This window comes from Gopherus flavomarginatus, chromosome 3, assembly GCF_025201925.1.
Source record: "Gopherus flavomarginatus isolate rGopFla2 chromosome 3, rGopFla2.mat.asm, whole genome shotgun sequence".
In the NCBI taxonomy this organism is placed as follows: Eukaryota; Metazoa; Chordata; order Testudines; family Testudinidae; genus Gopherus; species Gopherus flavomarginatus.
In genome coordinates, this window is record NC_066619.1 from 24,770,666 (window position 1) to 24,784,682 (window position 14,017).

Genomic DNA, 14,017 nt, shown 5'->3' on the forward strand with positions numbered 1-14,017 from the left:
AGAAATGTAAATTACTTTCACCTCTGCCCAAACCCCAGGGCTCCCAGTCACCTCTGCAGTTGGTATCTCTGGGGTTAATTTAAAGGGCCTGGCTCCAAGTTTCAGCCGAATCCCTGAGCCCTTTGAATCCTGATTTAAAAGCCCCAGGATTTAAAGGCCCCACCTCTTCCGATAGAGGCCACGCCTCTTCCAGTTGAGGCCCCTCCCCCTCTGCAGGACTCTGGAGTACCGGTAAGTCCTTTAAGTTACTTTTACGCCTGACCAGCACCAACGTTGGTGTGCGTTTGTTTTGCCTTTGTACTAGATACTGACCCTGCCAAGGTGACTGCAAGAGCATTCAACATATTTTTCAAATGTAGATGCCTAAATTTAGGCATCTAGATAAAAGTTATTTCCATGGGAGTTGTGTATTCATAGTAAAATCAGATAGTTTCATTTAGGTGCCTAATATATGGATGTAGGAGTGGGAGAAGGCAGCCCCTTCATGGGGTGCCTTGCTGCGGCAGGCCACAGCATGATCTGCTTCAGTTTCCCCTTTCTTCTGGAGTACACACACTCTTTCAGACTATACATAGCCCTTTGCAGGTTTAATTTATTACTAAAGGATCCAGAACCACCATCCAGAATTCCCAAGTCCAGTCCAAATAGCATATTCACTCTTTCAAGCTCCAATAGTCCATCAACACATCAAGTACAGCTCCTCTCACCACACCTCACCTCACCTCAGCTGCTCTAGCTGGGGTGCTTTTCCACCTGGTTTCATTCTCAAGTCTGGTTATAATTCCTGCCTGGTGAACTCACTCCCCCTCAATCATTCCCCTGCTTTCAGCTCTCTATGGTCCTCCAGCTTCAGCTCCCCACCTCAGAGAGCCAGCAGGCATCCTGCTGCTGCTCTCAGCCATCAGCCTTACCTGGCTGTGGCTCTTTGGCCTGGGGATGGACCTCCCGACCACCTTCCACTTTCACCAGCTTGATCTGGCTCCACTGCTCAACCAGGAAACTCTCACTGCTCCCTCCTTCAGTGGCATCCTCTCCTTGCAGCTCTCAGCCCAGCTCTGCTCTTCTTCTGAGTTCTCTGCACGGTCAAGACTCCAGGCTCTCTCCCTTGCCTTTGGGCTGTTTCTCATTTAGAACTCTCCGGGGCCACACCAACCTCCTCATTATACCAAAACTAGGGTATGTCCGGAGTGGAACAGTTGACCTATTACAAAGTGACTGGCCTTAGGTACTTACATTTGAAAGCGCTGGCCTTGGTCTTTAGCCTTGTGCCTCAATACACACCAAATATACATAGGTAACAGATATAACATCACACAGTACCTTGCCACTGCTACCTGTTATTTGACTTCAGGCCAGCATGAAACATTATTTTGCCCAAAAGAAAACAAACTAGAAGCATTTCTGTGAGAAATTCAGTTCCTAAAATGCATTTCAGTACCTAAAAATCTGATTAAAAACTTGAGTAGTGCTTGATGGGGGCTTACTATTTACCTGTAATGTTTAAGGACTCCCTTTTCAGCTTAGCAATCACAATATTCATTTATAATTACAGTAGTAGAATTAGCCCTGTACAAATAATTAAGTGTATTTTCTAATTCACTTGCCAAGAACCATACAATATATATTGCGTTCACTTGGACTGAACTAATACTGTGCTGAATTATTCTGAGAGATGTTTTTTCCCAAGTGGATATGCCGTGTACACATTTTATATAAAAGTGTGCTACCATTCAGAGAAGAGGCCTACTTTAGTCACCTAGTAATCATTTGTTCTAAGCCTTGGAAATTGCCAGATTACATTGTTCATCACATGTTCCTGGCTTCGATTTGTTCTGTTTGTTGAGTGAACCAAAACGATATGTAAATGGCTGCCAGCTTTATTCACAATAGCACAAGTACACTAATTTTAAAACAACCTTGATTCTCCTGAATTGTTTATGACAATACATGTTGTTGAAAGGAGAAAAATTGTTAACCTTGGAAGATAGGACAAGAAGCAATGGGCTTAAACTGAAGTAAGAGAGGTTCAGGTTGGATATTAAGGAAAACTTCCTGTCAGGGCAGTTAACCACTGGAATAAATTGCCCAGGGAGGTTGTGGAGTCTCCATCATTGGAGATTTTTAAGAGCAGGTTAGACAAAGAGCTGTCAAGGATGGTCTAGATAATACTTAGTCCTGCCATGAGTGCAGGAGACTGGACTAGATGACCTCGTGAGGTCCCTTCCAGTCCTATGATTCTATGACTAATACCTAGAAAATGGCCCTTGAAAACAATCATATATGTGAACAATTCAGAACTTCATAGGTTCATGTACCATCTTCTGAACAAAAATGATGTTTGAAGTATGTGACAAATGGCCAACGCTTTTATGGTGGATCCCACGCTTTTCCTTCGTGTGATGGGTCAGGTCGCTACCTCTTGCCCCTATTCTTGGGCTTCCTACCCTCTCTCCCTTGGGCAGGGTTTCTCTCGGTCCTCTGCGCCTGGGGAGTCCCTCTGCTCTGCTCAAGTAGGTTTCCCTTCCCCTGGTACTTTGGTCAACAATAGTACTCCTCCAAACTACAGTCAGCTTTCCTTCCCTCCTGCCATCTGACTGAAGTAGGATTTTTTATTAGGTTCTGGCAAGGCCTTAACTGGCTCCAAGTGCTCTAATTAACCTGTAGTAACCTCTCCTCAGCACACAGGGAATAAGGCTCTGCTCATCCTGGGGTTTATATACCTCCCATATATCACTTTCCTGCTGCATCACAAGTACCATATGCAAATTTTTAATGTTTATACACATTTATTTTAGATCTTAATAGACTTAAAAGTATTGAATTTGCCTGGTGGACATCTGCCTGCGGGAAATTAGACAAGATGGTAGTTTGGAGGGGAAGTCTGAGTTGGAGGGGACAGGAAGTTAAGAGCTGATTGGGAATTTTAAAACAAAAACAGGTTTTTCATCAGAAAATGCCAATGTGTCAAAACTGAAATTGTGAGAACATGTTGGTTTAGATGAAATTTTCATTAGGAAATGTTCCTTAGGTGCAGGATGGAATTTCTGGTCAAAACCAGAGACATCAGAACAGCCTGGTGGTCAGTGCACTCATCTGGGATGTGGGAAACTCACATTCAAGTCCCTGAAGAAGAGCTCTGTGTAGACTGAAAGCTAGTCTCTCTCTGGTCCAATAAAAGCTATTACCTCTCCCATCAAGTCCCTGCTCTGTCTGATGCAGTTGAGTGTGCTGACTAGACTGATAGTGACTACTCTGGGCAGGGTCAGTGCAAGGAAGTTTCGCGCCCTAGGCGAAACTTCCACCTTGCGCCCCCCTCAGCCCTGCAGCAGCTCCCCGCCCCCCCCCGCCCTGAAGTGTGCCCCCCGCCCTCGTGGCAGCTCCCTGCACCCCATGGCAACTCCCCACCCCCTGGCCCGAGGAGCCCTGCGGTACCTCCCCACCCCAGCTCACCTCTGCTCCGCGTCCTCCCCAAGCACGCTGTCCTGCTCTAATTCTCCTCCCAGGCTTGCAGCGCCAAACAGCTGATTGGCGCCGCAAGCCTGGGAGGCGGGAGAAGTGAAGCAGTGACTGCGCAGTGGAACCCCAGGGCTGCCGGGGGCGCGCTGACCCAGGGGAACCCCTGGGCTGCCGGCTGCCGGCGGTGGTGCACTGACCCAGGGAAACCCCTGGGCTGGTGGCAGCCGGCTGCTGGCGGTGGCGTGCTGACCCAGGGGAACCCCTGGACTGGTGGCAGCTGGCTGCTGGCGGTGGCGTGCTGACCCAGGGGAACCCCTGGGCTGGCGGCAGCCAGCAGCGATGCACTGACCCAGGGGAACCCCTGGGCTGGCGGCGGCAGCGCGCTGACCCAGGGGACACCCTGGGCTGCAGGCTGCCGCGGCGGTGCACTGACCCAGGGGACACCCTGGGCTGCCGGATGCTGCGGTGGCTCGCTGACCCAGGGCTCCTGGGTCAGTGCGCCGCCGCGGCAGCTGGCAGCCCAGGAATTCCCCTGGGCCAGGGGACACTCTGGGCTGCTGGCTGCCGCAGTGGCGCGCTGACCTAGGGGACACCCTGGGCTGCCGGCTGCCGCCAGCAGCTCAGATTCCCTCTCCATCCCAGCAGCAGCGGACCACTCAACCACTTAAAAAAAATTGGGGGGGCACTGCTTTTTGGCGCCCCCAAATCTTGGTGCCCTAGGCAACCGCCTAGTCCACCTAAATGGTTGCACCGGCCCTGACTCTGGGAAAGGCGGGCCTCTCTTGCTGGGTTGTTGTGAAAACGTTGAGTGGTCTCCCTTTTATCTAGATGCACAAAGGGAAATTTTTTCGAAATTACAAGAAGTTTCGCAAGATGGGAAAACAGATTCCACCTCAGCACTAAGGAAGTTACACTGAGAGTAGGGATTCTGGATGGAATGTAGTGGGGATTCCTGTGGTGTCTGCAGGAGTGTAAGTATAAAAAAAGGCAGGGAAGTGGAAGGGCGGGGAGGGCTCTGGAGGTATGTCGGGGGGAAGAAGGGCAGGGAGGGCTCTGTGGGTGGGGGTGGAGAGGAGACGGACGGGGGGATGTGGTGATGTATGTGGGGGGGAAGTTGGGAGGGTTCCAGTGGTGGTGTGGGGGAGGACAGAGAGGGCTACAGTGGTGGGGTGGGGGAAGCAGGGGGAGCTCTGGTGGTGTGGGGGGAGAAGGACAGGGAGGGCTCCGGTGGTGTGGGGGCAGGAGAAGAAGGAAAGGAAGGGCTCTGGTGGTGTGTGGGCGGGGGGGAGAAGGAGGACAGAGAGGGCTACGGTGGTGGTGTGTGTGGGCAGGGGGGAGCAGGGGAGCTCTGGTGGGGGTGGGGGTGGAGGACAGGAGGTCTCTGGTGGTATGTGTGTGGGGGGAAAAAGTAGGGAGGGCTCTGGTGGTGTGGGGGGAGAGGAGGACAGGGAGGGCTCTGGTGGTATGGGGGGAAGAGTAGGGAGGGCTCTGGCAGTGTGGGTGGGAGAAGAAGCACAGAGAGGGCTCTGGTGATATGTGGGGAAGGAGAAAGACAGCGAGGGCTCTGGTGTGTGTGGCAGGGGTGGGACAGCAGGGGGGCTCTGGTATGAGTGTGTGGGGGGAGAAGGGTAGGGAGGGCTCTTGTGGTGTATGTATGTGGGGAAAGGGCAGGGAGGGGGCAGAGAGGTCGCTGGAGTGTGTGTGTGGGTGGGGAAGAAGAGCAGGGAGGGCTCTGGTGTGTGAGTGGGAAGAAGAGCAAGGAGATCTCTGGTGTGTGTCTGGTGGGGAAGAAGGGTAGGGAGGGCTCTTGTGGTGTATGTTTGTGGGGAAAGGGCAGGGAGGGGGCAGAGAGGTCGCTGGAGTGTGTGTGTGGGTGGGGAAGAAAAGCAGGGAGGGCTCTGGTGTGTGAGTGGGAAGAAGAGCAAGGAGACCTCTGGTGTGTGTCTGGTGGGGAAGAAGGGTAGGGAGGGCTCTTGTGGTGTATGTTTGTGGGGAAAGGGCAGGGAGGGGGCAGGGAGGTCTCTGGAGTGTGTGTGTGGGGGGAAGAAGAGCAGGGAGAGCTCTGGTGTGTATGTGTTGGGGGTGGAAGAAGGGTAGGGAGGGCTCTGGAGTGTGGAGGGAAGGAGAAAAGGAAGGGAGGGCTGTGCTGGTGGCACTGGCTTTGTGTGCATGGAAAAGAAAGGCAGAGTGGGTTCAGAGGGGAGAGGCAGAGTGGTAATATGCCTTGACTGTAATTTCGTGGCTCTGGGCACCAGGCAGATTCAGCTGCAACTCACCTTGCTTGAGGGCTTCAGGTTTCCAAATCTCCTCCAGTCCCCTTTGAACCAGGGTGCTTTGCTAGTCTCACTGCAATCACTGGGCTCTGTGGGAAGTCTTTTTTGCTGGTCTCCTCTTCCTCGGACTCACAACTCCTTCCTCGTAGTTAAGGGATTCCCACAGCTCCCCTCCATGGGGTTGTGACATGATTTAAGCAGGGCCCTGAACTCACAACTCCTTCCTCTTGGTGAAAGGATTCCACAGCCCTCCTTCTTGGGGCTGGGCTGTGATCCAGGTAGGCTCCCCAGCCCACCTGTCTCCCTTCTGGTTCCGATCTCAGGGAGCCTCTCTTCTAACTCAATGTTCCCCTGCGATTCTGCCCTCTCGGCTCTCTGTCCTCTCCCTCTTAATCTTCCTGTAAGCTACCCAACACCTGGATTTTATCATTCTAAGGAGGCAGCTACCTGATTAACATCTGGATCCCATTCCTCTGCTAGTCTGCTGCTCTCGTCCTCCCCTGCCTTTCTTTTTGAAAGGTTTTGTCATGGAATAGAGTTTGGCTTGCTCCAGGCCCCCCTGCCCCTTCAAGGGGACAGAACAACCTTTTGCCACAGACCACTTCTAACATGCTCATGTACAACAGTTTGGGAACCTCTGAGCTACATGGTAGAACTTGCTTTCAACAGAGATGCACCAATTCATCCTCACTGATTCAAATGAATTTTTAAAAAACCTGCTTTGTATGAAATAGACATACATTTGTAGTGATGTGTGAGCTGCAAAAGCTTGTGGGATTCAATCTGAATAAATATTCGAAAGCCTGAAGCTTAGTCATGCTGATCTCAATCCCCTTGACTTAGAAATCAGAGTGAAACTCTCATGAGATGAGTGCTCTGATAAACTTTCAGGTATCATTGGAGTTGGATCAAATATACCATGAAAACAGCCCTCTTAATTCAGTATTCTGCCGCTCTTCGATCAGTCCTGCCTGGAGCCAAGCAGCATATCGGTGAGCAAAAATTAGGGTGACCATATATCCCGTTTTGGCTGGCACAGTCCCTTTTTTAAGCCCTAACCTGGACATCCTGACTTTTTTTTTTTTTTGCGCAAAAGTGAGCATGTGTCTCATTTGCTTTTGCTAACTTGATTAGCTGGCAGGAGCAAATGGGACAAATGACCACTTTTGTCAAAAAAGTAGGGTGCAGAGGAACGTGGGGGGGAGGAAGGAGAGGGGCAAGCAGTAATGCCAGACCCATGCAGAGGGGGAGGCAGGGCTCGAGTGAGTAGTGACTCCAGCCCCAGCCTTTGGGAAATATGGTCATTCTATCTAGTATGTGTGTCACCGCTTGCCCAAGCCTTGCTTGCCCCGTGTGGGGGGCTCGGGCAAATAACTTGGGCCAGCTCTGCATGGTGTCCCGTTTTCCCTTTGGGAAACATGGTCTCCAAAGCAAAAATATAAATTTGAAAAATTTACCAAACATTTTCATATCTTAAAAAGGTTTGTTTCAGTCTATCTTCATGTATGACTGTTCATAGCAGTTCCCCCTGCCCATCTCAGCTCCCACTGAAGCAAAGGGGAATATTTTCACTAACTCCAATGGGAGCTGGATCAGGAACTCCAGTTCATCCAAATAATTCACTGGTACAAGTGTAAGCACTGTATAAAAAATTAAGAATTAACCCTTTTGTTGCTGTTCTTTGAGGCACCAACAATTCCACTGGAAAGTTAAATCTTCGGAGTAGACACATAGCAAGTACATGACTTGGTATTCAGGTGGTTAAGGCATGCAGCTATCAAATGACCCTCCAGGAAGAGGATAAATTAATTTTTACCAGCAACTGATTAAGTTTTTTCTAGGAATCACAGTTCTGCTTTTGTTCCCAATGTCATCAGTGGCCAAATTTCCTTTGGGCTTCAAAAAGAACAGGCTCTGAACCTTGTATTTTCAAAAAAATAAAACTACAGATAAAACTATTACATACTACAAAAACACTCCAGTGCTTTGCTATCCTATTGGAAAATAGCCCATCGACTAAGACCGTGGGATTTCCTTATCTTATAACTATGTAACCATAACCCAATATTGCAGAAACTTCATGTATTTTCAAAACACACTAATAGAATGTTGTGGATGCTGGGTACACCCTAAGTGTAGTTAGGGTGACCAGACAGTAAAGTATGAAAAATCGGGACGGGGGTAGGGAGGTAAAAGGCACCTATATAACACAAAGTCCCAAATATCGGGACTGTCTCTATAAAATTAGGACATCTGGTCACCCTAGGTGTAGTGGAGAATTATGTCAAGAATAATGTAACAATTAAAAAACACATTGTTACATGTACTCTCATTTGTTTGCTTTGGTTACGTACAGTAAATTTCATGCAGTTTCACTGCTTCTAAGCCTGAATATCCAGTGTGTGATTAAATATTACAAGTACAATGGCTTTAATTCTAAGCCATGATGAATAACACATGGTTTCATACAATTAGGATCACATTTTCAAAATGTAACTCTATGAAATGGTTAAAACTAATTGTGGCCCCAAAACTGTATAATCCTCTGTGAAAACAATACCGCTATAGGAATAGAGCAAACAGACATTCTTAAATTGATTCTGATAACAAAAGAAACAACAACAACCAGGTCAATCTGTTCTGTAGAATGGGTCAAAGTTATTCTAATGTCCATTTAGAAAAGCAGTTCCCCTTTAACTTGTTTCTACTATAATTTAAAATACAATGAAATCAAATGCCCTGGGCTGGCATCCTCTTACATAAATTGGTAAACAGTTTCCCCTGATAATACAGTCCCATGAAATTTTAGAGAAGGAAACATACAAACATACCCAATACCTTACACATGCCATTAATACAGATATCTCGGATGTTTCTGCCTTCATAGCAAGGAGTACCATCACTAACTGCATCCAGCATTTTCTCTGAAAATTGGCCATCTACAGGGCGGCAGTGGAGCTCACACGGATTAGCTGAAGCAAAAAAACAAAGATACTTTCTCACTGTCGTAATTATAATACGTAGTAAGCAAAGTTCTGAAGTAAAATATGCAGAATTCTGATAATCTGTAGTACATCAAGGAATTTGCAAGATGAAATATATAAAGAATATCTCACATCTCAAAAAAAGGTATTAGAGTCAGATATGGGATTGAAAATATTTAAAATGAATTTAGTACTCATGAAAAATATCAAATTGACAGTCCCATTGCTGAACAACAGTGGCTAACATACTTCATATCTGATTTAATGCCCCAATCAAGAAAGCTTCAACTTCCAGCCATTGGATCGTGTTATACCTTTCTCTGCTTGACTGAAGAGCTCATTATTAAATATTTGTATTCCATGTAGATACTTACTGACTGATCAAGTCACCCCTTAATCTTCACTTTATTAAGCTACATAGATTGATCTTCTTGAGTCTATCACCATAAGACAATTTCTAATCCTTTACTCATCCTCATGGCTCTTCTTGGAATGCTCTGAAGTTTATAAAATTTCTTGAATTGTGGACTCCAGAACTGGACACAGTCCAGTGCCAAATACAGAGGTAAAATAATCTCTCTATTCCTACTTGGGGTTCCCCTGTTTATATGCCCAAGGATCACGTTAGCTCTTTTGGCAATACTGTAGCACTGGGACCTTTGCTGGATTGGGGGTTTAAATCTGTTACTGACAGGCCCAAAGGAAATAAGTCAACCAAGACATCAAGGTATTTGTGTAGTTTACATATACATTTATTAAATATTTTAAGGACTATTCAGCTGTGCTGTATACCCATATCTGCTGCCTAATATGATGCCTAATGAAGTCAATGACAATCCTTCCCTTGACTTAAATGGGGAATTAAGTCAGGCCATTCCTGCATAATTTTATTGTTGTGACCACTGTCTCTCTTTCCCACCTCACTGTTTTGTTGCACTTTCATTGTGTCATATGTGCAGCTGTATTCAAACTTGGCAGGGAAGGGCCCTTTGCATTTACATGCAATGTGAGCAGTGCAATTGTTGGCACTGTTTGAAAACAAAAACAAAATTATACTTATAAATGATAAAAGAGCAAGAGAGTAGCTTAGTCTCTATTGTTGTTTGACCAGCACGGGCAATATGTTTGGCTCTGTGTAGCACACAAAATAAAAGCTGTCCTTCCCACAAAGAGCTGCAAAGTCCTAGTCTTGCAAAGACAGCTTTGAACAGAAGTCCCACTTAAGTCAATACAGTCTTTGGAGAATTGGGATCTCAAAGACAAAAACAGAAGATGGGACATTCTGGGAAACCCAGCAACTTAGATGTTTTTTGGCTAACTGTACACAAAGGTAAAAGTTGATTTTTAAGAGAGACTTGAGTGAAAAGAAGGCTGTGGTTTGGCAAATTGGGATGAAGGAGTGCATTCCACTTATAATGGGCAGCATGGAGATAGGAGTATGCAGAGGGTAGATGGAACTGGGCTTTGAAACTGGCATCATTCAAGGAGGTAAGTGGTAGGAGTTAAGGTCTAAGATGTAGACAGGGGTGGAATTATGAAAGGCTTTGACGGCTAAAATGAAAAAAATAATCCCCATTCAATCTTGATCCAGTCTGTGAAGTTTGCTAACTGGGCAATCAATCAATCTCCATTTTGACAGTGTTTTTTGTGATATACAAAAGAGGAATGATTTTTATTTTATTTCATTAAATTCATGTAGGAGCTTTCTGCCTGCTGTGGTTAATTTCAGTATCTGGTGCTAAAATAAACGTGGTACTTACTTCTGTCCCCCTCCCCCATAAGGGACCATTTTTCAATAAAAAGCACCATGTTTTCTAGGAAACAAGGATTCCAGAATTCGACCTAGTCTTTGTATCCTGCTCTAAACTGATACAGAAATTGCGCAAAACCCCTTTTCTACTTTCAAGCAGTTCCTAATGTGTAGAACAGTTTGACTTCCCAGTGGAGAAGTGTATGGGATTGTGTAAAACTCACCATGGTGTCCAATTTCATTTCTGGAAGCACTGCATGAAAGAAAGCACAGTGGCAACTGCTGAAAAATTAAACAGCCCTATTGGGCATGAACAGAAAAATTGCCAGTTTCCCTCTGAACTTCACTGAAAATAAGAGCAGTCCCTGCTCCTGCCCCACAGTGTCAATTCATTATTCAATAGACAGGCACATTAACTCTAGGAATGATGTAAGTATTGAGCTTTGGTCTTTCACATACAGATACAACTGATTATGGGATGGATTACTGCAGCCATTGAGGAAATTGCCTATTATCTCAGCCACCTTACTAGCCGTTTGTTTTTCAGATTATTATTATGTATATTACTGTAGTGTCCACAGGCCCTAACCAAGATCAGGGCCCCATTATGCCAGTGTTTCTCAAATGCGACCACTGGGGGCTTTTCTTGTGGCCACAACCTCATGGATGGTGATGGCTGCCAGCAAGAGTTGGGCCTTGCCCCCTCTAGAGACACAAACACTGGGGGAGCAGGCAGCCAGTGAGTTCCCCAGCTTCCTGGGGCAGAGGGGTCAGGATCAGCCCTGGCATAGCAGGCAGCAGGCTCCAGCTGCGGGACTTCGGGCTCCATCTCCAGGCTCCAGGGTCTGTCACCCAGGCCCTATCCTCCAGGTGCAAGGCTTCAGGCTCTGGCCCAGTGCTCACCCCCGGTCCCCGCAGCCTTCTCCAGCCCCCCATCCATTCTCCCTGTTGCTCCTGTCCCTGCTGCCTTCCTATGCACCATCTCATCCAGGGCTTAATTTGTCCCTTGGCATGCTGGGGCTGAGTAAGTCTGCTGTGAAAAGTGATATCTGTACATTTGTTAATACCACTTTTCATAGTAGACTTGGTAGCTAGCTGGGAGGCTGTGAAAAGTGATATTAACATACAAGTATCACTTTTCACAACAGCAGACTTACTCACCAGCAAGTCTAAAATAAAAAAAGCAACCAGAAAAGCAAAGGAAACAACAACAAAGACAAGAATGTGCAAAGCACCTTATTTGTGTTTCTATTCTGTTTAGCTCCAGTAAAGAATAGAGACAACTGTACATTATTTTTATTATTGAGTCTGCAAAAAAAACCCTACACAAATAAATTACAGATGTGGACATGCATATGTGCATATTTATTTGTTTTTCCTAAAGTTAATTTAAGTATTTTAGGAAAAATTGTCAGAGCGGCCACCAGCAAAACAATTTGTTGTGAGAACACCCGTGCTAGACTCTAAGCAGACTTCATAAAAGATAATCACTGTCCCCAAAGATCTTATATTTTAATAGGGTAGACGAAAGGAAGCACTATTATCCTCCTTTTGTAAATGGGGAACTGAGGCACAAGGCGATTAAGAGACTGTCCAGGTCACACAGACAAGCCAAATATTTAACTAACATTTCTCAAGGCTTAATCCAGTGATTTAGCCATAAGATCATCATTTTGCTCAGTAAGAACATGAGCATTGTTCAAAAAGGCATTTTTGTTTAAAGCAATTTTTTGCCTAGGTGAATTTCACTAATTAACAAAGACACTTTACCAAAGAAGCTGCCATCTTACGTATTGATAGGCCAGTATATACAGAGATTCTTATAAACCAAAATATTCATAAAGTAACAGATCTGATCTTGAAACATAGGCCTTGATTTTGAAAAATAAAACTTTTTTTTGACTTTCTGTAGGAGTTTTGCCTGAGAAAAAACTCAAGGATCAGGCCTTAAATGTATTCCTTCTAACTGAATGGAGATTGTATCACTGACTTCAATGGGAACAAAACCGAGTCCTTAATACAGACGCAGAATGGATGTAATGGAATTCCAAGTAAAGGAATCTATTAGGGAAAGTATCTATTTTACTGTAACTAATTAACAATAAATTAAAAAGACAAGAGCTTTCAAAATATTAAGGCTATAAGCAGAAGAGAAGCGGCAAATACTGAGAGGTACAACCCAGCCAATATTCCTATTTCAGGTCATAAAAACATCAGAGGGTCTGATTGCCCCTTTCCTATGAAAAAACACAAAGAGGCAGCCCTGGTGAGAGGAAAACTTAATAAAGTTCTCTCCAAATCATTTTAGGGGAGATAGGAATTTTCCTCCTCAGAATCTGTGGATCTCAAGGGTTCTACAGAAGGAATGAGCTATCTGCCAGGAGGTTCTGCTTTCACTCCTGCAGTAGCACATCTCATTCTACTGTAGCTCCTTGGCAGCTTGTCTCCAATGGGCACCCAGTGACAACAGTGGGGTTTCTTTGAAAATAAGCATGGCTTGTTACATAAGGTCAAAGCAAAAACTTAGTAAGGATGTCAAAATTTGGCCCTGTGGCATCCCCCGCCCCAAGTTTGTGCACACAGGAAGACCTACTCAGGCAGTGTAAATTGAACTACATGAAGCTAATCAAAGGGAACACAAATTCTTTTTCAATAGCAGAAATAATAAAAAGGTTTCAATTGTGTCCTTCAGAGTTTACTCCCATTAATTTACACCAAAGTACATCTACACTCTTGAGCTGGAAGTGTAACATACATGTGCTAGTTTTAATCAGATCAGTGTACTAAAAATAACAGTGTAGCCATGGTGGAACAATCAGTGGGACAAGCTAGTCTGAGTAATTGCCTAAGATTGCAGGTGTGATGTTACTCAGGACAGCCAGCCTATTCCACCACCCAGCCTTGCCACGGCTCTACTTCTATTTTTAGTGCACTAGCTTGATCAAAGCTAGCATGTGTATGTCTACCTGAGCAGGAAATTATACCTCCAGTGTAGACATACCCTTAAAAAAAGGATCTATTCTCACCTGGTTAAGTTGGTGTTTGACCAATGTGTGCTGCGGCCTAAAGACAGGATTGTCTGTTTGTCAGAGGATGGAGATGGATGGCAGGAGAGAGATCACTTGATCATTGCCTGTAAGGTTCACTCCCTCTGGGGCACCTGGCATTGGCCACTGTTGGTAGACAGATATTGGGCTAGATGGACCTTTGGTTTGACCCAGTATGGCCGTTCTTATGTTCTTATGTTCAATATTTTTTCCTACTACACAAGGAGTGATTCTGTGTTTCTGTTGAAATGTTGGTTCCATTGAACTCAATAGGACCAGGATTTGGCTAAGAGAAGGCTGTAGGAGAGAAATCAACCAAACAACCCCTCCTCCACACCCTAAGCACCCTAGTCATCAGAAGGGAGCAAAAAGGGGAGAGAGTAAGAAGGCAAGCAGGTGCTTTATAACATCAACCAATCCTTGCAACTGAAGTTTCTGGCTGATTTCAAACTAATGGCAATAGAAGGTCCTAACAGCTCAGCTCCAGAGAATGTAGCTGTACAGATC

At 45.7% G+C, this 14,017-nt stretch overlaps 1 protein-coding gene across 1 annotated transcript in view; it reads right to left on the reverse strand.

Annotated features, from left to right (window-relative positions):
- ADAMTS12 (ADAM metallopeptidase with thrombospondin type 1 motif 12) overlaps positions 1 to 14,017 on the reverse strand; it is a 226,202-nt gene that overhangs the window by 103,242 nt on the left and 108,943 nt on the right. The window contains exon 12 of the mRNA XM_050943769.1: positions 8,568 to 8,701. Coding sequence (XP_050799726.1) covers positions 8,568 to 8,701 — 134 coding nt within the window. The remainder of the gene's footprint in view (positions 1 to 8,567; positions 8,702 to 14,017) is intronic.